The sequence below is a fragment of the Ambystoma mexicanum genome, chromosome 11 (assembly GCF_040938575.1).
Source record: "Ambystoma mexicanum isolate Mex_15411 chromosome 11, UKY_AmexF1_1, whole genome shotgun sequence".
Classification (NCBI taxonomy): Eukaryota; Metazoa; Chordata; class Amphibia; order Caudata; family Ambystomatidae; genus Ambystoma; species Ambystoma mexicanum.
The window spans coordinates 1,456,202,055-1,456,225,193 of NC_090934.1; the positions used below are offsets into that span (position 1 = coordinate 1,456,202,055).

At 50.9% G+C, this 23,139-nt stretch overlaps 1 protein-coding gene across 2 annotated transcripts in view; it reads right to left on the reverse strand.

Annotated features, from left to right (window-relative positions):
• The window catches only part of PIAS1 (protein inhibitor of activated STAT 1), a 1,034,011-nt gene that overhangs the window by 240,226 nt on the left and 770,646 nt on the right, over positions 1-23,139 (reverse strand). For both annotated transcript variants that reach the window (XM_069625121.1, XM_069625120.1), the window contains exon 10: positions 16,883-17,010. In XM_069625121.1, the coding sequence (XP_069481222.1) occupies positions 16,883-17,010 (128 nt within the window). The remainder of the gene's footprint in view (positions 1-16,882; positions 17,011-23,139) is intronic.

Consider the following 23,139-nt stretch of genomic DNA (forward strand, 5'->3'; position numbering starts at 1 on the left):
TAACTTAGTCCCCTTTCCTCTATACTGCATGGGCGTCCCTTCCAAGGGACGGGAGACGGAACCTTTTCACTAGAAAAAAAAACCTTCTTACCCTTTAAATTTAGAGGCGTGCTGCGGTGCAGCACTGGGAGCATGAGCTGCCCTGAATCCGCCCTCCGGCGCCATACCTCAGTCCCCATAGACGCATCGACAATAGATTAACATTGCCTAATGCCATCAGTATTATTAGGGGGAGGATGATGGGACGTATGGAGGAAAGTGGACTAAGGACCAACAGTACGAACCTGCCCAGGTGAGTGATGCCTTCTTGAGACCCATTTGAGCCAAATTCACTGGAAAAATACCCCTTGGCCAGTCCACCTGCATCCCCCATCCTGCACGTAGTTAAACCAGCCTCCCCAGCCCGCCCCGCCACCTGATTGGCCCTCCAACCCCCCTGTTTTTAGCTAGAGCGTGTCGCCACAGTCTCCCTGCTTCCTCCTCGAACCTGCCCAGGTGAGTGATGCCCTCCGAGAACCATTTGAGCAAAATTTGCTGGAAAAATACCCCTTGGCCGGTCCACCTGCATCCACTCGCTCCCCGCTTCCTGCTCGTAGTTAATCCCGCCTCCCCAGCCCGCCCCGCAACCTGATTGGCCCTACAATGAGGACATTACTGACCACTCAGGAGAAGCAAGAAGCCTGTAGCCTGCCGTCAACCAGCACCAACCAATATAGTAAGTGTGGCACGGGCATGGCCTGAAGCAATCACTTCATTCCAGAAAGCCCTGCCATTCCTAATTAAAAGTCTCACTGTATTGTTTTTTCAGCTACATATTATGGTCAAGGGATATTGAGTGTACCCCATTAGTTTAACTGTGTTGAATTTTGCATCTAGATAGTGTGATCAAACTACATCGAGTGTGCCCTAAAGTTCACTGTGTTGAATTTTGCATCAAAATATTGTAACCAAACTAGATGGAGTGTGCCCGAAGGTTTAACTTCGTTGAATTTTGCATCTAGATAGAGTGACCAAACTACCTCGAGCACGCCCTAAAGTCTCACTGCGTTGAATTTTGCATATAGAAAGTGTGACCAAAATATGTTGAGTGTGCCCTAAAGTCTCATCTGTGTTGAATCCCGCATCTGGATAGTGTGACCAAACTACCCGAGTGCACCCTAAAGTTTTACTGTGTCGAAATTTGCAGCTACATATTTTAGTCAAGCAATATTGAGTGCGCCCTAAAGTTTAAATATGTTGAATTTTGCATATCGAAAGTGTGACCAAACTACCTCGAGCACGCCCTAAAGTCTCACTGTGCTGAATTTTGCATATAGAAAGTGTGACCAAACTACCTTGAGTGCGACCTAAAGATTTACAGTGTTGAATTTTGCAGCTACATATTATAGTCAAGCGATACCGAATGTGCCCTAATAGTTTGACTGCTGAATGTTGCATCTAGATAGTGTGACCAAACTACCTCCTACCTCGAGCACGCCCTAAATTTTAACTGCGTTGAATTTTGCAGCTAAATATTATGGTCAAATGACAGTGACTGTGCCCCATTAGTTTAACTGTTGAATTTTGCATATAGAAAGTGTGACCAAACTACCTTGTGTGTGCCCTGATCGAAATCGGACCCATATTCATGGAGCAACGTCATAGAGCTTCACGCGCCGAGTCCAAGACGCTGAGGAGCAGCCAGACCATGGCGACGCCTGCCCGAGGAGCCATGAAGTCCGTTAAAACACCGTAGCTGCGGAGTCGTCCGGTTCACCTCCACCGCCATAGAACACTGGCAAAAGAGAAGGAGGGACCGCAAATGGTGCACTTTGTCTCAGACATCGCCGCCCACAAACCAAAGGTAACTGGGGAAGCCGAGAGGGGCTGAACTACAGGCGACGACAAAGGAGCGTAGGACCTTGGAGAAGTCCACCCCGGGCTAACATCCCTGGTGCGGCGGCTGCCTCACCCCCGACCCACGGTGTGTGCGTGCTGCCCCTGGGCCACGCCGTGTGAGGTGACCCCGGCGAATAGAAATCACGTCTGCCCTGCGCCCTCCGTAGTGTTGGAGGCTGGCGCGCACAGCAATCGGAAGATGAGAAAGCTGGAAACGCGAGAGACTCCCTCTCATTAACTGAAGGTGAGAGATCCAAGACCCTCTGCGGCCCCCAAGCATTGCGCCCTGCAGGCCCCAGCACCCCTTCCAACCGTCTGGTGCATCTGATTACTCTCCGATCCTGATAAGGGGTGGGCAGAGAACGTTTTAAACACGCCAACACCCGAACCTGCTCCTGCACACCGCGGACCACTATTCCCGACCCGCACCTCCTCCCAACCCCCTTCTCACACTCCGGGAAGGAGGACGACAAGCAAACCCTTCCCCGGCGCAGGTAATTGCAGAGCGCGACATGAGACGACACATGCATCGTCATAAATACATTTGGAGGACCGTAAAAAACATCACATTTGGTCTACGCAATGTAACAATACTGCATACCACCATCTACTACAAACTTATGGGCCAAGGAAATAAGAGTACACTTCACACTAAAACATAAAAGGGAGAAGTCAGGCGTTAGCAGCGCACCTTACCCGCCAGGCAGCAGACACTGGGGAGAGTCCGACACAGAGCTACATCGGATGAGACAGGGCTTCCAGCACGACTGAGGCACTGGCCTAGGACGAAAGGGGAGCAGTGTGAACAAGTCGACAAGCTGGGCCATTCCCCAGAAGAGTCCAGTGGCTCAAGAGAAAGTAAACTCCCTGGGATATTGCAAGCCCCCCTAGGCACTGGGGTCTGCACTGCAAGGCGAAGGAAAGACCGGGCGGCGGGATCTGCGCAGTGCCTTCGGTCGGAAGTCGTCTGCCCTAGCCAGCATGGAGCATGGAGACAGTGGTCATTTGGCCTAAGACCGCTCCCCAATAGGAAAAACGACATCCTCCCCTGCACCGAAAAAAATTGATGAGAACCATTACGTTCTCAAAAGCAGCGCATAAACATTGCCTATAGTGACCCCCCACCATTAAATACAGCGCATAGTTGGGTGGCGGTTTACGGTGTGACTCTGTACACACCTGAATTTGCCTGGGACACACGGCACTCGACTCATAGGTAAGCCTGCCCTCCAGAACACTTTTGAGGTCATCACCACAGCGCGGGCTATCTAGCTTTCGTGGATTTGGCCCCCAGAGCTACGTGGAGAGAGGCACCGACAAGAGAGGAGACCCAGACTGTGAGAATCCCACAGCAACCACGGCCAACATGCCTCACAAACTCTCACTCTCCCACAGCATACCGCCTACACCATTCCTTCCACCACTTACAATAGCCTCACCTACCACAAGAATGATACAAACCGACTCAGTCCACATGCCAAACCACACCTTGCCGCTGTCCCACAATGACCACCCACACCTGCCCTTCCAACACTATCCATAGGCTCTTCAACTAGGAGCTCTACACCTACCCGCCCAGCTCCTATGCTACACAGTACTTCCCACAGCATACAAACAGAAACCTGCACTATGCCGCTCCACCTGAGAAATCAAAGGATAGGCACCCGATCACACTGCCTCTCAGCCAACACTAAAACATACCCTGTCAAGTCAACCCTGCAGATGCCATCACCCAAGGCCCTCCCACTGAAAAAAAACTGTAAAACCGCCACTTTCACCAGCATCCCTCCTAAAACAAAACTAGGGACAAATCAGAAAACACATCTCCAATGTGCACTCATTAATGCACGCTCCATCCCAGCGCACACCATGGAGATCCACAATCTCATCACCAACTTAAACCTAGACATCCTAGCCATTACCGAGACCTGGCTACACATAGCTTCTGGTCCTGCTATCTGCCAAACCCTACCACCAGGCTACATCATCCTACGCCAAGACAGAACCTCCAGTAAAGGGGGAGGTGTCACCATAATCACTAGGGAATCCCTCAACGCCAGGCAACTAAAAACTACTGAAGCGGACAACTATGACATGCTATCAGTACAAATATCTCCATCTCCAAACAACACCATAACACTCAACACTGTATATCGGCCCCCAGGCCCCACATCCGACTTCCAATCCAACATCACCCATACACTAGGAGCTAACCTTAAAACAAATACAAGAGCCATCCTTCTAGACAACCTCAACTTCGGCTACAAAGACCCCAAAGACAAAGGCTCTGCCCTCTCTAAAGCTCTCCTAGACTTAGGATTCTCTCAGCTAGTCAAAGACCCTACCCACAAAGGTCGTATATTAGATTGGATAGCGGATCACAACTGCGCAGTAGACATAGGTTCCAATATCCCATGACCATGGACCGATCACCATCTACTGCACTTCTTCATACCCTCCAAAACAGCTGCCAACCCAAACTCACCTGCACCAGTCACTATGGCTAGATCCAAGAAACTACTTACCACAAAAAGAATGATCCCCCTTCTAGACACTTCGGTGCTTGCCCACCCAAATTCCAAAGATACTACAGAACTAGTAGAGATCTACAATACCACTCTAAAAAAGGTACAAGACACCATAGCCCCATTGGAATTCAAAAAAGCCAAGCACATTCTACATGTGAACTCTTGGTTCACACAAGAACTCTCGGACACCCACACTGCTAAAAGAGCAGCACTAACTGCATGGCAAACAAACCCTTCGACCATCACAAGAGACACACACCACAATCGCCAAACAATATAAACATGCCATCGCCAAGGCCAAAGCCGCCACATACAATTCCAGAATCCAGAAAGCCAACTCCCAATCAAAAGAGCTATTCGCCATTTACAAAGAATTGTCCATCCCGCCTACATCTACACAACCTATAGAAAAAAACGAAACATGGTGCAACAACATCCAACAAGCCATGTTAAACAAAATCACAACTGTCCAAAACAAAATCAAGACTCAATACCACAAACGGCCAAAGATCACTCCGCCCTTATCTGAGCCATCAACCCCTCCAGATGGTCCAAGACCCTCCACATTCCACAAAGAAGCCTACACTCTTCTCATTCAGGGAAGTAACAATCCCTGAAGTCTTACTAATCATTAAACGTATCAAACCCCCGCTATGTAAAGGAGACGTATGCCCAGCCAATCTAATAAAAGATTGTGCAGGTGCCCTGACCCCATTTGTCACCACTTTCAAAAATGCCTCCTTCGCCAACAGCACTGTCCCATCATCCCTTAAGGAAGCGTGGGTTCGACCACTATTAAAGACACCCACCTTAGACCCAGACTCCCCTAACAACTACCGTCCAATCACCAACAAACCATTTCTGCTAAAGATATTGGACAGAGCTGCCTATATACAGATAGTCGTACATGGAAACCCACAACATATTAGGAAAAAGGCAATCTGGTTTCCGCCCTCGTCATGGCACGGAATCAGCCCTATTAGACCTCAAGAACCAACTACTAGAAGCCATGGACAAAAGTAAATTGTCACTCCTCCTACTCCTGGATCTCTCTGCTGCCTTTGACGTGGATGACCACAAGATCTTAAACATCTAACTGACAATGCCCAATTCTCCCAAGAGGCCACCGCCTGGATCAGTTCCTTCTTGGAGGGCCGAGCTACGCGGGTCTTTTCGGACCAAGCCTCAGCTTCGCCAACTCGATTGAATGTGGAGTACCACAAGGATCCGTAAAGCCCCCACCCTTTACAACCTCTTTACCCTCCCACTTTTCAGAGACCTAGAAGACTTCAGCATAGCTTTCACAAACTATGCCGATGAACAAATTCTTCTCCCCTTAACAGGAAACTACTAACAAGACCTCCACACCCAGCAGCTAACATATGCACGCATTCAGACTTGGATGGCAGCCAATGGGCTCTGCTTAAACAGGGAAAAAACTGAAATCTTGCTAGTAGGCCCCAAAGAAGCACTAAAAAAACTGAATGTGAAGTATAATTCATTCATTATTGATAATACTACCATTACAGCCTCCACATCAGTGAAAACTCTTGGGGTTTACCACAATGGACAGGCAAGTCAGCGCCATCTCATCCGCCACTGCCCTCACCACAAAAATTATAAATGCAGTAAAACGCCACCTTTCTACAAGCAATCTCTTAACATTGCGAGAACAACAATTGGAGCAAAACATGACTACTGTAACATCCTTCTCATAGGCACTTCTGCCAATATCATTAACAGACTACAGATTGCACAAATTAACGCCCTCAGAGCCGCCCAGAGCATCCCCAAGAGAGAGCACATCTCCCAGGCAAGAAAGGATGCCCATTGGATCCCAATCAGAGACCACAACATTCAAAGCCCTCACCATCATACACAAGTGCCTCGCCAAGACCGCCCCAGCCTGTCCTTGTGAAACACAGTGAAGGGTGGCTTAACTGAAAGTGCCTGTAACTCATTCACTCACTCTGCGAGCGGAAGTAACCGCAACCAAAAACAGTTTTCAGAGTTAACAGCCTCCAGGGGCAAGAATGTAAAGGCTCAAACGGAGCACCCATAAGAAACTTAAGAACAAGGTTCAAATCCCAACCTGGCACCAGAAAAGGTGACGGAGGGAACACATTGGTGAGCCCCGTCAGAAACTGCGAAATTAAAGGAATTTAAAAATAGGAACACTCTTCAGACGAGCGCTTAAATATGGACAGCGCCGCCAGGTAACCTTTAATGGTCCCCACTTGCAAGCCCCTGTGGGCCAAAGAAAGCAAAAAAGACAGAACCATGGGAATGTCACATTCAAAAGGATCCATATTCTGAACTCTGCACCAGTCGCAGAACTTTCTCCAACGGCAACGGTACAGAGACTTAGTTGCCGGCCGCCTGGCCGAAAGCAACACCTCCATCACGTCTTCAGGGAGGTCCCAATCCTTATACCTCAACCTTTCAGAAGCCAAGCGTGAAGATTGAGGGATCTGACCTCTGGATGGAGAACCTGACCCCCCTACCGTGAGAGCAGATCGTCTCGGTAGGGAAGACGACGTGGAGGGCAGATGGACAAGTCTAGAAGGTCCGGGTACCACGTCCTCCGGGCCCACGCCGGAGCAATGAGGATCATCCAGGAACCGAACCTCCGTAACCTCCGCAGCACTTGCGGGATGACGGGGACTGGAGGAAACGCGTACAGCAGTGGGAACGACCACTCTACCACGAACGCGTCCCCTAAGGCTCCTTTTGGAGGAAATTCCCACGAGCAAAACCTTTCGCACTTCCGGTTGACACTGGAGGCGAAGAGATCCACTTGAAGGGTCCCCCAAAGGGCGAAGATCTCCAGGAGAATCTCCTGAGCCAGCTCCCACTCGTGAGAGATCGTGCTCTGCCTGCTCAGAGCGTCCGCCGTCTCGTTGTCTCCGGCCAGATAAACAGCCGCGATCGAAACTTCCTGCTGCATGGCCCAGAATTCGAGCTGCATCGCCTCCCTGCACAGCGGAAGTGACCCTGCCCCCCCCCCCCTTTTTGCTGAGGTAGTGCATGGCCACCGTGTTGTCCGTCAGAATCAGGACACTTTCCGCGCACAGTCGGCAGAAAAGCCCTCAGGGCTAACCCGACGGCCCTCAGATCCAACAGACTGATATGGAGTCTGGACTCCGACTGAGACCAACGACCGCTGACTGTCAACTCGTTGGCATGAGCTCCCCATCCCGTGAGGGATGCGTCCGTCATGATCGTCACCTCCGGCCAGGGCAGCCAAAATGGGGCCCCCTTCATCAGATAGCCTTCGACGGCCCACCACAGAAGGTCCCGGGCTACCGAGGGCAGCACCTGAACAGGGTCCAACAGCCTACCACTGGAGCTTGAGTGCCCACTGCAAAGATCTCATCCGCAGACGAGTCTCTGGCACCAGAAGAATGCAGGATGCCATGAGGCCGAGCAGTCTCAAGAACTCGGACGCTGGGAGATTCTGGGCAAACTGAAACTTGTGAACCATCTGCTGAATGTGAAGAGCCCTCACCTGAGGAGGAAAACACTGCCAAAGGGACGTGTCGAGCACTGCTCCGATGTACTGGAGCTGCTGCGTTGGTGTCAAATGGGACTTCTTTAAATTGAGGGAGAAGCCCAGCCTGTGAAGGGAGTGGCAGGTGACGGACAGATGATCCAGGACTTGCTCGGGAGAGCTCCCCCTGATCAACCAGTCGTCCAGGTAGGGGTAGACGTGAATCCCCCCTTTCCTGAGATGCGCTGCCACCACCACCATGAGCTTGGTGAAAACCCTCAGGGCGGAGGTCAATCCGAACGGCAGGACCCGAAACTGAAAGTGCGAGTCGCCAACCGCGAACCTCAGGTACTTCTTGTGCTTTGGATGTATTGGCACATGAAAATAGCGTCCTTGAGGTCGGGACACCAACCAGTCCTGAAGTTGAAGGGCCTGGAGGACATGAGAAAGAGTCACCATCTTGAACTTGTCTTTCCTGAGGAGTTTGTTAAAACCGCGCAAGTCCATGATGGGTCTCAATCCCCAGTCTTTCTTTGAAATCAAAAAATAAGGGGAATACCATCCCTTTTTCCTCTCTGCTACAGGCACCAGTTCTATGGCGCCTTTCTCCAGCAGGGCTTGAATTTCCTGCGCAAGGAGCGGATCCGGACTCTTCAAAGAGAGGCTCCCTGGTGGATTGTCGTGAGGCCTCTGCCGAAAAGGAAGACAGTAGCCGTGGGTTATGATCTCCAGAACCCACACATCCGAAGTAATGGCTTGCCACTCTGCAAGATGCTGCGCCAGCATTCCCCCAACCGGCGAACCATGGGACCTGGCCTCATGACTGAGTGGTAGCGGCTGCGGCGTTGCCTGAGGGCAAAGAGGCAACATCCCGAGCGGCCTTGGCACCTCGAGTACCTTTGTTTCCACCTCTGGCACTCTTGTGATGGCCTCTTTGACTGCTAGCTCCTCTCGCTTTACTGAAGGACGAGTAATAGCGAAAGGAACCTCCCCTCCATTGCTGTCCCCTAGGACGAAAAGGCGGAGGTTGGCGAACTGCAGCGCCCAACGATTTCACTGCAGCTTTGGAGGTCTGCAACCTCTCAAGGCTCTCGTCAGCCTTGCTGCCAAAAAGGTGTTCACCGTCAAAAGGCATGTTGAGGAGCCGGGACTGCACATCAGGAGCGAACCCAGACTTCTGCAACCACGCAAACCTGCGCATTACGGTGCTCGCCGCCATGGACCGGCTAACACAATCCGCCAAGTCCAAACCCGACTGAACGGCCTCACACATAGCATCCTTGCCGTCCTGAACCATAGCAAGGAAACCATCCCGTTCGTCCCCTTCGGGAATATGATCAGCCGCTAATGCAACACAGTTCCACAGAGTGTGTGTGAGACGAGACAAGGCACAAATCGAGTTGGCCGCCTGAAGCGCCATACCCCCCCGAAGAAAACACTTTCTTCGCCCAGCCGTCAAAACGTTTGTCGTCCCTATCCGGAGGGATGGTAGGATACGACGCCTGCTTTGCCAGGGCCGTAGCCGCCTGCACCACCAAACTCTCCGGGGTGGGGTGCCTAGACAAGTAGCAGGGGTCGCTACTGGCTGGACGGTATTTTCGCGACAAAGACTTGCCCACTGCTGGAAGACTCTCCGGAGCAGTCCAAGCCGCCGCCACCCTTCTCTGCAGAGCCATATGAAAAGGCAAGACCGGGTCAGTGGGTGGACAGAGATCAAGGATGTCCGTGAGATCATCCTGAACGAACTCCCCCGGGGGAGCTGACCAACCCAAGTACTCGGTAACCCGAGACATAAGACGCCGATATGACGAATCGGCATGAGTGCCAGGCTCCCGGCCGACAAAACGCCACCTCCGGAGAGGTGTCCCGACCACTGGCATCATGCAGCGACTGCCTCAGGTCATCAAACTGGCTATGGCCCGAGATAAGGTCATCTGGAACCGTAACCGGAACCAGGCCGCCATCAGAGCCTTCATCACCCTCTGAAATGTACTCCAGGCGGGGAGAGGAAGACCTCTGCGGACCAAAGGAGTGCCGGACCTTTTCCATAGCCTTTCTAGGGGCAAACCCCGTGCCACGGGGCCCCTCCAACACCACCGCCTCGAAAGGCGTCGAGGGCGCCGAACGAGTCGGCGGCGACAGAAAAGGCGTCGAGGACGCCGAACTAGTCGGCGCTGTCGTTGACAGAAAGGGCGTCGACGTCAGCTGCAACGCCTCCAGCATCTGCGGCGTCGACACTGTCCTCGAAGCCGGAGCTCCGAGCGTGTCTCTCGACAACCTGGTCACCGACCCCCTTGGAGGCAGAGCCTTGAGAAAAATCATCGAAGACCTCGGCGCCACAGGCGTCGATGTCTTCTTCGAAGACGGCACAGGATCACGTGGTCTCGAGCGCGTCGAGGACCGGGACCTGGAACGGGCATGGCGAGAACGGCTACCCTTGTCCGAGCGGGACCTCTCCCGCGAGCCGTGCCGACCACCCGAGCCCGAAGGCGTACGGGCGGTGTCTCTCGACCGGTGCCGACCGACCCCACTCGGAGGCACGGTTCCAGAATCGCTAGCATCTGCTTCCCGAAGGAAACCCATTCCTCCGGTGTCGCTTGCATGGAGGGATAAGCGACCCGCCGACGGGCGGAGTCCTAGGAAGAGGACGGGGAAGGCGACCTATGCCGGCGCTTTCTTGAATGCCTAGAAGAGGCAGAGGAGTGGCGAGACAGACTCCTGGAAGGAGACCCACCGGACTTCCGACGATGACGCGGAGTGTCACCCCTCGAGTCATTGGTCGAAAGCCACGCAGACCTCGACTTCCGGGGCTTAGACACCCTGCCTACCGACAGCTTCTTCTTGAGTTCCCGCAAGGCCTTTGCAATGAGCGACTGGCAGTCGACAGTCGTCCGTATCGTGGGCCTCCCCGAGGCACCAGAGGCAGGCGTTGTGCGAGTCCGTGACCGACATCTTGGACCCACAGTCCCCGCAGTTCTTGAAGCCCGGACGCGAAGTCGAAGATGAGAAAGACATCGCCACGAACAGGTCTTCACAACCAACCGAACAGGTTCAACGAACAGAGAATAGAAAACAGCAAACTCCGAGTCGAGGCGTACCGAGATTCACGAAGCGAACACGTTTGCGGAAAAAACGGAACTGAGGCTATGGGCGTCGTGCGTCCTACTTATCACATCGGGTGACGTCGGCCGTCGGAGGAGGTCCTCGGGGACGGCGCATCGACGTCATCGACGCAGACGCCAAAGATTTTCCAAAGCAGCACAGCTGTGGACATTACCTGTCATAGATATGGAATACGTCGGAGGACCCAATCCCTTCGAACAATAGTCACAGGTAAGTAACTTAAACCTTCTCCAGCATGAGGAAGGCATGGATTCCCATGTTCGTGAATAACGAATACATAGCAGTACAAAATTACACAACCACGGGAGGTGGCAAGGCTCAACCGAAGCAATTAACTCTTACCTCTGGAACAGACTCACCTTAAGCAAACAGGTTGCGTCGCACTGATTGGCCGAATCTGGATTCCTCCCTTGAATCCCTGTCAATGCAGTAGAACTACTTGAAGGTGTGCGTACACCTCCACGTAGCAGCCCTGAAGATGTCCAGCAGGGGCAACACAGGCAGGAATGCCGTTGTCGCAGCAATCGTTCTGGCGGAGTGGGCTCTCTGACGGCCGGGCAGCGGTTGGTTTGCCAACCGATGACAATGCATGATGCAGCTTGAGAGCCACTTGAAACGGAAGCCTTGGACAAGGCCTTCTCGTGGTTCACAGGACCCAAGTTCATGAACAGTTGTGAAGTCTTCCAAAAACTCTGTGCATGTCACGTAGAACTTCAGAACACGAGCAACGTCCAGCGAGTGCAAGGCCCTTTCCGCCGGCGACAAAGGCTTTGGGGAAAAAAACAGGCAACAAAGGCTTGTTGAGGCGGAGTTCCGACGGAACCTTTGGCATGAAAGAGGGGTGCGTATGCAGTACAACCCTTGATTCGTGGATAGTGAGATACGGTTGCTTGCAGGATAGGGCCTGGATCTCACCTACGCGCCTGGCTGAGGTGATGGCCACAAGGAATACCTTCTTCCACGAGAGAAACTCGAGTGGTGCCTGATGCATAGCCTCAAAGGGCCCCCCTCTACCCCCAATGAGTGTCGTCAGAACCACGCTGAGTTCCCACACCGGGGCAGGAGCCTTCAATTCAGGAAAGATCAGAAAAGTCCCTTGAGAAATTATGTGACTTGGCAAGGATCTTCCTGGGGATCTGATGTAGCGGGAGATCACCGCCAAATGCACCTTGGAGACGTGTGCCAGACCAGCCTTTGCCAAAGATAGCAATTATGGAAGGATCTTTGGAGCCGTGCACCTAGGAGGGGTAAAATCTTCTGCGACCGGTACCACGTAGCAAAACACTTCCACTTATGGCCATAGAACCTTAAGGTTGACGACACCCTGGCCTTGGCGAGGACTTCCCTACAGTCTGATGGTAACTCATAACCTCCTAACTTTAAGGCTGCAGGAGCCAAGCCCTCAGGTTCAGTGATCCTGGGTTGTGATTAAAGATTACACCTCCCCATCCGTTGAGAAGCTCTGGATCCACCGGCAACTTGGCTGGAGGTGACGCCGACAGGTTGAGAAGTACCCGGTACCAAATCTGCCTCGGCCACGCCGGGGGGATGAGTATCATCTTGCATTGACACTGTCCGAGTGGAAACTGAGGGAACGTGTACAGAAACAGCCCTTCCCACAGGAAGGAGAAAGCGTCCCTCAGGCTCCTCCGCTGGTGGAATTTGCTGGCAAACTTCTGGCATTTGGAGTTCGCCGCCACAAACAGATCGGTCTGCCCCATTAGACGAACAGGTGGTCCACCTGATCCTGATGAAGTTCACACTCATGGCAGGAGTACAATTCCCTGCTGAGGGAGTCCGCAATGGTATTCTCGACTCCCGCCAGGTGTAGAGGGACGAGGAACATCCCATGTCCAATGGCCCAGTGTCAAAAGTCCTGCGATTCCTTGGAGAGCGCCAGGGATCGAGTGCGCCCCTGCTTCCTGATGTAGAACACGGTGGTGGTGTTGCCCATGAAGATCTTCACACCTTGCCTTTCAGAGACAGTAGGAAAGACTGGAGGGCCCAGAACACGTGGAAATAGACGCCCTCCAGGTCCAACGACGTCAAGAAGTCTCCTTTTTCCATTTGGCCGAGCACATGTTGCAACGTGACCATCCTGAACCTTTGGGATTTTAGATATTTTTTCAGACGACGTAGGTCCAGGATGGGCCTCCAGTCTCTGGTCTTCTTTCTGACTAGAAAGTATTTGGAATAGACTCCGGAGCCCCAGAGCTGTTGGGGAACCAGCTCTATCGGCCCTTATCGCAGCATGGCTCAGACCTCTTCCAGAAGCTGAGGGATGTGACGCTTCTGATGGGGAACCGTAGGGATCCGTGGACACCAGAGTTATGACTCTAGGGTCTCTCCTTGGGCGAGCGCATCCAGCACCCATCTGTCGGTGGTGACGTTTCTCCACTCGCTGACTAACCTCATCAGCCAGCCTCCCAATGCACGAGTGGGGGCCTGACGTCTTGGTTGATTCAGGCTTGCTTTGGCGGCAGCGTTCCGCCCTGCGGGCGAAGCTGTCCTCCACTACCGTAGGCCTGGAAACGTTGATGAGCTGGAAGTATGTGTGTACGATGTGGAGAACCCTTTTGAAAACCTGCTTGGAGGAGCGAGAAGACTACTAGCGGTGCTGCTGGAGAGTGTCCATGGAACGGGCCATCTCTGTATCTGTCTTGATGGCCAGGAGGGACTCCTGGACGGCCTTGCCAAGCAGATTCTCTCCGTCAAAGGACATGGCCAGCACCTTAGCTTGGACCTCCTTATGGAAATTAGTGGCTTTCATCCAACTTTCTCGACAAAGGCAGACACCGTTCTCCATTTGCCAGAACCCCATGTCGGTGACGTCCAATGCCACTGTGATGCCGTGATCCGACACCACTTCCCCTTCCTGCAAGAGAGCGAGGGCCTCAATCTTCTTATAAGGGATGAACTCCAAGATCGGTTCTAGCTTGTACCACAATTCCTTGTTGTACCTGGGCAGAATCGCCAGTGCGTTGGACGCCTTGATAGTGGGTGCTGCGGTGTAAATTACCTTCTTCCCTATGGCGTCCATCCTTTCCCCCCCTCGCTGTACGGAGGGACTGAAGACGAGGATGCGTTAGCTGACTGATTTTACACGGCCACTGACACCACCGAATCAGGCGACGGCTGCGCAGGCAATTGGGTGCCGAGTCCGGCACCCTATATTTCTACTCCAGCCTATCCCACTTGGCTGGAGCCGTGCAAGGGTTCTTCATGAGGGCGAGGGACAGGCTCTCCCCCCAAACATCGTCCAGAAAAGGCACCGCTATCATGGTAGTCTTTCTTTTGGCCTTGTGCCTTTGATACAAGACGCCCTCCTTCTAGATTTCCTCGGGCACCAGCTGGAAAGGCTTGGAGGTCGTGGCGATCATGGAATGGAACGACCCGACCTCATCCGTTGGGGACACCCTATGTGGAGCATCCAAATCTGGCGATTCACAGTCTACTGCAGCGATGTCTTCGTAATTATCCATCGTCGTGGCCGTATTCGTTCCCATAACCGTGTCTGCTGGGCGGGGAAGGGGGCCGACATGGTGGAGGAGGTTGATATGGGGGCTTCGGATGATGCTTCCTCTTCCCTGGAGGCTGATCGGGGACCACAGGTACCAGCGTCAGAGGCATTCTCATCTGGTTCTCCGACACCAGGGTTTGTAGAGGCGACAGAAGATCCAAAGAAATGTCCCTTGGCTGAGAAGGCATAACAGGAAAACTAGGCCCTGTGCTGCCGTCCTCTTCAACGTCCTCATGTACCATATTCAAGGACTCCTGATCTTCGTCACCCGTGGACGAGACCTCCATGGCTTGGCCGATGGCCTGGGAGGGCTGTTTCAGGGCCTCCTCACCACCCCCATTTTCCCCTGAGGGTCATGAACTAGGGCCTGGGTCGGTTTCACCATTCTGGTGTGCCTGGCAAACCAAAGTCACTGCTGCGGTGTGGCGCCTTGGGGACAGGGCCACTTTCTGAGCCGTGAGAGCTACCCTCGTAGGATCAGCGCCCGTAGCTGCCTTAGTAGTAAATCGACAGAGTCACCAAGTTCTTTGCCTTTGCTGGTTGAACCTGCTTGGGCTACACAACTTTCTTCTCCTCCATCTATGGTTTCTCACATTTCTCACGTAGTTTAGCCGGGGTAGCCGACTTCCTCTTTGAAGAGGAGCTTCAAGGTACTCTGGCAATGGAGGTGGAATGTGATGCTGATCGCTCCGTATCCACTATGGGACCCACTTCCACTGCGAACCCTGCTCGACTCGGACTTGCAGCACTTTGCCTGATCTTGGGCCCTCACGGATGAGGGCCCTCAAAGGACTTAGAAGACCGCTCCTAGGACCGTCCGGCCCTGGGTGAGGCATGACCCTGCTCGGAGCACGGGCCAAAGGCCCTGGCGTTAAGCCATGCCGCCAGCCTACTATGCCTGACCATTGTTTTCTTGGAGAAACCGAGGCATTTCTCACACGCTACATCCTTGTGGTCTGGATGCAGGCAGTAGAGTCATTGCAGGTGCTTGTCCTTCACAAACACATTCCGCAGCTCGCATTTGGTGCAGGGCCTGAAGAGGGTCCTTCATGGTCCAAGGGCGCGAAGCAGGCCCAAGAGGGCCTTGTAGAATCTTCAATGGATCTTCCTTGAGGGGCGTGGAACTTTGACAACGGGTCCCCGCTGTCGGCAGATGAAGAAAAGAGCACACTGGCTTCTTTGAAATAAAAATATAACTTTTTCCACCAAAATCATGAAGAAAAGAAACGTACAAATATCTCGGAGAGCAAACTCCAGGATTCCCAACACTGAAGCTTGCTGTAAAAATCTCATGATGGCTGCCAGAAGAGGGGTTTAGGGAGAGGACCGTCATTGGATGGGGACAGTTTGACCAAGAGGACAGTGATTGGTTTAAAGGAGAAATACACTATTTAAGTGAAACTGTTTTTCCTTTTATCAAGGATTCCCAGCCTGACTGGGAATATTCATGAGCATGTGCATCCATGCCAGGCTTAATGCTTGAGAAATTGTGCAGTATATCACTGTGGTGTTTTTTATGGGGGAGAGTGTGGACTGATTATGCCTTTGTGTAAGCCTGCTTCCACCCTTCCTGAGAGTTAGACCTGATCGCTCTACCACTCTACCTACCTTTAAGTGAGGTTTGGTTTTCTTTGTGGCTGGGTTTACAGCTTCCACGATACACCAGCATTATGGGGTTCGTGCCAGAATTACTGCAAAATGCACTTAGTATCGAATCTTGAGAGAATGCAAGCTGGGTATGCAGAGGTTCACAAACCAAACTGGCATATTGGTCATGTTCGTAAGCGTCTCCAAAACAGTCCAGCCTTTAAAGTATGGGTTTCTTTGTTAAGTAATTTGCATGAATCACCCTAACCCTGAATCTAAACACACAGACACTTTTACAGTGAAGAAATAAGCACTGTGTTGGAGATTGAGTCGTGGCGGTACAATATACTTATTAGCTTTCATTAATTTTAAAAATAAGCTAGTCATATGGCTTACCGATTTTCGATTAAGGTTTAGATCAACAAAATCAAGCAGCCTTATGGCACAGTATCTATTACATAGCATTACTTACTATTGAGGTCAGCTTACTGGATATTAAAACCAACAAATGTCAGCTTTTGCTGTTAACAATGAGCTGTCCGAACTCTGTCAGAAACACACTAAAAAAATCGTATTCACTAAAAGATACAAACCAAACAAAAAGGCGGTCCGCATTTTATTGGTATAGCAGTCTCTTGGTTTATTAGCGTTCTCTTACCAGTTAACAAATTAGTGCTACACACTACACTTAATGACTCCACAATCAGATGTTTACCATCACCAGTAATCAGAGCATGGTAACTGCAAAACACTTACCATCTACCCCGTTGTAAGATGAAAGTTCCTGCACTTCTTTTTTCGCCCGCATCGGAGCCCAGGAACCATCTTCTTTAAACTGAATTTCATCACAATCAGAGCAAAATTTTAGGATTTCCATAAAAAGCCTTCAAAATAAAAAACACCCGATTAGAAGAGCTAACATAAAAGAAAAACTGTTACAATGACCCACACTTCATTGCCGTCTGAAGTATAAACATTCCCTCCAAACCACTTCAAGTCCAACCTTATCACGCACTTCAAATATTAGGCAGGTTACATGAATACCATAGTTGAAGTTGATATAAACATTGGATTTTTGTGCCATTAGCACGCGTTTAAACTTCTGAGTTTTCTAATTGAATCCGTAGTGTTATACAGTGTGTGTTACTACCTTAACAAGGTCAGTCCCACTATTTTCTGACTGCTTTTCTGTGAGATTAATCTCAACTATTTAAAAATGTTTCTTTTTATAACAGACATGGCAAATATTACTTAGCAGTAATATTTCTTCTGTGCTTGTATCTGCTTAAAATCACATGCTTTGAATAAGCTGTCATTTAGTGTTTGGTGCAGAGTATTAGATTTTGCATTTACACATTTCAAAAAATGGGCGTCAACCGGGACGTACGTACCTGCAACACTATTCCTACTCTACCTGTGCGAGTACCCATGATCCTATACCCGTCAACATCCTAAGATTGTCTGTCTGCCTCCCACCCCCAAAATTAGGCACGGATAAAAATGCAGAGACTACGTTATTCCCAAGTACTGCCTAATCCACCTGAGAATCAGATCTTGCTTGTGTATATCATTAGCGTTGTGTGAATGTATGAACTGAACTTCATGTTGCCGCTTATAGTTACTAGAGTGGCACATGAGATACATTTGTGCTTCATGTGTTTAATGGGAAACGTCTTTTGCATGTGAATAACAGAGCTGTATACAGTTGAAAATCGGTCTAGGAATGTTGGCCTTAGTAACAGGGTCACCCTCTGTACCAGTAGCTAATTGTACAAAGAATATACTTAAAACATAACTGCTCTATCTACATTCAGTGTGTGCCTTTTCCACTCTTTGTAGGTTTGGGAAAAAAGATGTCCGTTTTTTTGAACTGGTTGACGTGGATCTTTGAAATGTACTTGGGGAGAGAAGCGTGGATGCGTATGAAGCACAACTTTGTGTTTTTGTAGAGAGACAAGCGAGTTGTGGATGAGAGAAATGCCACTTCATAAGAGGTCCCTCAATGTGGCTTTGTGCATTGGTACATGAAGTGCTACAATGAGCATTTAATTATGTTTAAATCCCACACAGGTGGTTGGGGTTCAATTGGTGGGTTTATCCTTTTGACCCCTTCCATGAAAGCATTACATATTGGAACTACTCTTAACCAGGTTACTTTAGGCTGGTTTGTAGTATAAGCTGCTAACGCTGCTAGGTGTGTAGGTATGCTTTGAGAGAGTTGTAGAATAACCCAGAGTCCAGTAGAAAAAGGAGGTACTGTCACAATGTATTTTGATGAGCACTCAAGGGGATTAACATTATGATTGCAGCAAATAAAATGTGTCCACTTGTACCAACAATGGCTTGAATTTGTTTTCCTAGTCTCCTTTAACCCCTTAACTACTGAGGGTTTTCCCTCCCAGTGCGGAGCCCTTTTTGTTGGAGATTTCGGCATGTCCCCATTCAATCCCTTGCACCTTTTTTGTTACATGCAATATCTCTGACAAATTTGGCCTCTTTTCTTCCCACATGTCGGCGGTCATAACCCCACCAAGGAATCTTAGTTTGGGGGTGAGAGAAAATGAAAAAAGGACTATTTTTTAGAAAATGCCAATAAAATGATGTACAAAGAAGCCTGCGTTTCTTTCCTTTCAAGAGCTAGAACTAAATGGTTTGCTGTTCTGAATTCGCCATTTCCAAGCTTTCTAGAACAGGTGTAGTGGAAACTAAAATACATTTTTATAAGGTTCCCCCCATCAGTTTTGTGAGAGCTAGGGGATTTTTCCCTTTTTTTCCAAGAGGACATGTGTGGACGGAATGGAAGGAGGGTAGGAAAGCTGAATGGGGAGACAGAAAGGCATACATTTCTGAAAAGTAGATGAAATTTAGTTTCGGAAGGGGTCATTTGCACAGGTCAGGCAACAACTATGTAAGTAAATGGGGTATAATAATAATAATAATAATTTGGCATTTTATATAGCGCTACGAACCCTCAGGTATCTGAGCGCTGCTTATTATTACCCACGGTGTGTGGTGCTCATTTATCGACCTCGGAAGGATGAAACGCTGAGTTTGGCGCTGCCGGGATTCGAACCTGCATTCGCAGGCTCTGCACTGATGTCAAAGCGAGCGCTCTACTCGCTGTGCCACTTGACCGGCGTATAGCGTCCTTTCATAGACACCCATTTTTACGACTGGTGTTTTGCTGCAGCGGGTGTCGATGAAATGACATAACTGAAGAAAAAGAGGTATGTGCTGAATGGCTTCTGTGAATATTGAAAAAAACAATGCACCGCTAGACCCCCCTCCCCCGACTCTTTTAGTTAGGAAATCAAATTTTTTGTAATGTTTAAAAAAGAAATACCACAAGTCAAAAACTGAGTCATGGTACACAGGATTTTTATGCCGATGACCTAAACAGACGTACTTCGCATTTGAAAATAAGGAAAACAAATGTGGTGAGGAATGACAAGCATGCGTTTTCTGAAAGAGCACAGGCAGACCTTTTGGAGAATTGGCGACTTGCGCAGTTTACAAACGCATACAGTGCCTAAAGCAGCGACTAAATGTAGCTTACATTTGGGAAATGAAGGGGTTGTGTAACAAAGTGCAATAGCAAATGTATGAAAACGTTATCAAAACCAAGAGAACTCAACAAATGATCTGCCTTTCCATGGGTATCCCGACGAAAACAGTACCTCACGTGTGTGGATGCACCTACCTGGGCGCAAAGGTAACAGGCTAAAGCACTTGTACATCAAACGCCTTGGGGAAGACTGGATTTAGCTTCATGGACAACCCACAGATTTGGGCTTGGGGTGTCGCATCCACCAAGGAAAACAGGAACCCCATGCATTCCTGAAAAGAAGACACCCATGGGAATCCAAAGAGGGCGAATCGCCCTACAATTTATTACCCACAAGGCCCCGCAAAGTCCAGAATTTAGGGGAAAAACCAACATTTGGAGAAATTTACCACCAGAACACACTGGCAACACTGCATGTCCAACCTTCCCACGTTCCCACTGGTGTCCCGACGAAAACAGTACCTCACATGTGTGGGTGCACTTACATGGGTGGAAATAAAAGTGGCGACTGTCCACAAGTCCAGCGGCAGTCCCAGGGAGCCCTGGCAGGGTCCCCTCCCTACCCGGAGGGAAAAGCTCCAACGCAGTGCAGCTAGAGCTCCACGATGGTCGGGGGTAATGTCCCGGCGATCTGTCTCCCACGATGAACGATCGTCGCAAAGTCTAGCGTTGGTCCCAGGTAGCCCCGGGAGGGTCACCATTCCTACACAGAGGGAAAATCTCTAATGCAGCACAGCCAGAGCTCCAGGAGGGCTGGGGGTGATGTCCCTGGCCTTGTGTGCCTGTCTCCCATTTGGGTGGACAGCACCTAAGCTTAACAGCTGTCCAAAGAAGTCCTGGCAGGGTACACGTCTCTTACTGGAGGGAATAGCTGTAACAGGCCAGGGACCAGGATGCCACCAGGGCTCGCGGGACCACCGCTGGACCTGGGGACGATCGACCCACATGGGAGGCAGGCACCCACGGCCAAAGACATCATTCCTGAGCATCCTGGAGCTCTGGCTGGGCTGCATTACAGAATTTCCCTCCGGGAAGAGATGGAGACCGTGCCGTGGCTCCCTGAGACTGCCGCTGCTATTGGGGATGGTTGACCCACATGGGAACCGGATGACCAAATGCTCAAGGCCGGTGTCATGATGCATACTCCCGGAGAGCCAGTCCAAGACCGGCAGCCCCGGAAGCACACATCAGGTACCCAAGGGAAGGTCCAGCAACCCCAAATAGGGGCCCTTTGGACACAGTCCTGGCGCCATAGGCGCCAGGCTCATTTTGGACATCAGTCCTGGCGCCATAGGCGCCAGGCTCATAAAGGGAGTGCTTTTGGTGGACTTACCTGATGCAGACCATGCTGCCAGATCCAGACCTCTTTGAGGCCTGAAAGGAACTACTTTACTTGTTGGACTATTTTTGCCACTCGGGCGTGGGCAGGGAAGGATACATACCTGGTTGGGGAAGGATACATACCTGGGACTTCTTTGGAGGCTATTTAAGCCACGCCCAGACAGCAGCTCACGCTTCGCGTTGCTCTGCTCCTAGCAGCTGGACGCTCACTGTGTCTGCTCCTGCATCCTGACTCCAGCCACGCCCGCTTCAGTTCTGGAACACCTAAAAAGAAGAGAGGAAGAGAAGGTGAATAAAGGACATTACCTGATATTGCATGGGATCCGGAGCCAACACGCCGACGATCCTAAAGGGAAAGACATTTTAGGATTCCTCGCGTTGCTCGTTGCAGCGCTGCGCTCAACTCACCTGTCCACAAGGAATTCCGTACTCCTACGACCATCCGCACGTTCCGCTGCATTCCAGCACCTAGGAAGGAAAAGAGAAGAACAAAAGGTGAGCCAGAGGAGATATTGGGAAAAGACTGATTTGCCAGAAGGCTTACCTGGCGATTGGTGGGGGAGAATCCTTCCTCATCTCGGAGTCGGCACGCCTTTTGGCAGTACCGCGCCCTGGCCCCTATGGGGAAAAAAGAACACGCGCATTAGTGGGTGAACATACAGACATTAGAAAAACCACCCCAACATAAGCTCACCTGAATTATCCACAGCGAATTGTCTTCTCTACGTGGAATCTTCGCTCAGCACCTGCGCTAAAAGACTAAAAGCAGTCCATTGAAAATAAAGGCCAAACAGGAAGGGAGAACAACCCTTGAACTTGATAAGTCATATACTTACTAAAGCGCCTTATTCATCCAAAAAACCAGTGAAGCAACTGGACCTGAATGCCCGTCCGATAACCAGTGAAGTAAATGGATTCTACCGCACCCCTGCACCAGAAGCAGGATGGAGAGCTCGTCATTTCAAATCTTAAGGTGAGAACTAACGGGAAGGTTCAAAGGTGATTTGAAGAGAGAGTAAAAGGGGAAAGGAGGGGTTCGACTCGTCACTCCGCAGGTGATTAAAATCCTTTTCCCCCTCATCTACAGAAAGATCTTCCTATGCATCAGACAGGCGAGGTTTGGGGGTCCGGCCCAGTCGGTATTCCGAGTCCTGCGCATCACCTTAGAAGAGGCCGCAGCAGCCCAGACCTGGTCAGCGTCTCCGTGGGAGTCAGGTGAGCGTTACAGCCCGGGACATCAACCTCCCCAGACTAGCCTGGAGCTCTGGCTGGTCTGCGTTACAGCTTCTCCCTCCAAGAAAGGATGGGGTCCCTGCCGGGGCTCCCTGGGACTGCTGCTGTGCTTGGGGATGGTAGACCCACATGGGAACCGGATGCCCAAATGCCCAAGGCCGGGGACATCGCCTACAAACGTCCTGGAGTTCTGGATGGGCAGCGTTACAGCTTTTCCCTCCGGAGAGGTACTGGCAAACTGCCGGGGCTCCCTGGTGGGGAAAAGCTGTAACAAAGGCCAGCCGAATCCACGTGATCCGACTGCGGTTCAATTTACCGCGGCTGGAATGTTCGCTTGAGAAAGGTGCGAACTACCAAATGTTTGCATCTTTCTCATGCGAACATGCGTACATACCCACCCCCCCACCCACACCCACACCCCCCCCCCCCCCCAACATAAACAAACCCCACTTACCTTCTCTTCACGCTGGGTCCCTACCGCGCCAGTTCTTTCACTTCCGTGATCGGGAACTAGCGCTGCAGGGTCCTTTTCTTTATTTTTCTTTTACGGGGGCTGCAGGGGTTCCCCCCCCCGCTCACTATACTGTTAAGTATAGTGAGCGGGGTGTTGCGAGGGACTCCCCTGCAGCCCTCTGTTTTCACGGTTGTTCTGTGGTGGGTGTGTCCCGCAACACCCCGCTCACTATACCACACAGTACAGTGAGCGGGGTGTTGCGGGGGACACCCCTGTGTTTTTTTTTTAAACTTACCTGCAATGCTAGCACCAAAAGTTCAAACTTTTGGTGTTCGAATTTTTGGTGCTAGCATTTGTAGAACTTTTTGTACATGCAACCGTTTAGATAAGTCTTTTTGTACAAAACCGGCCAGCCAAAGG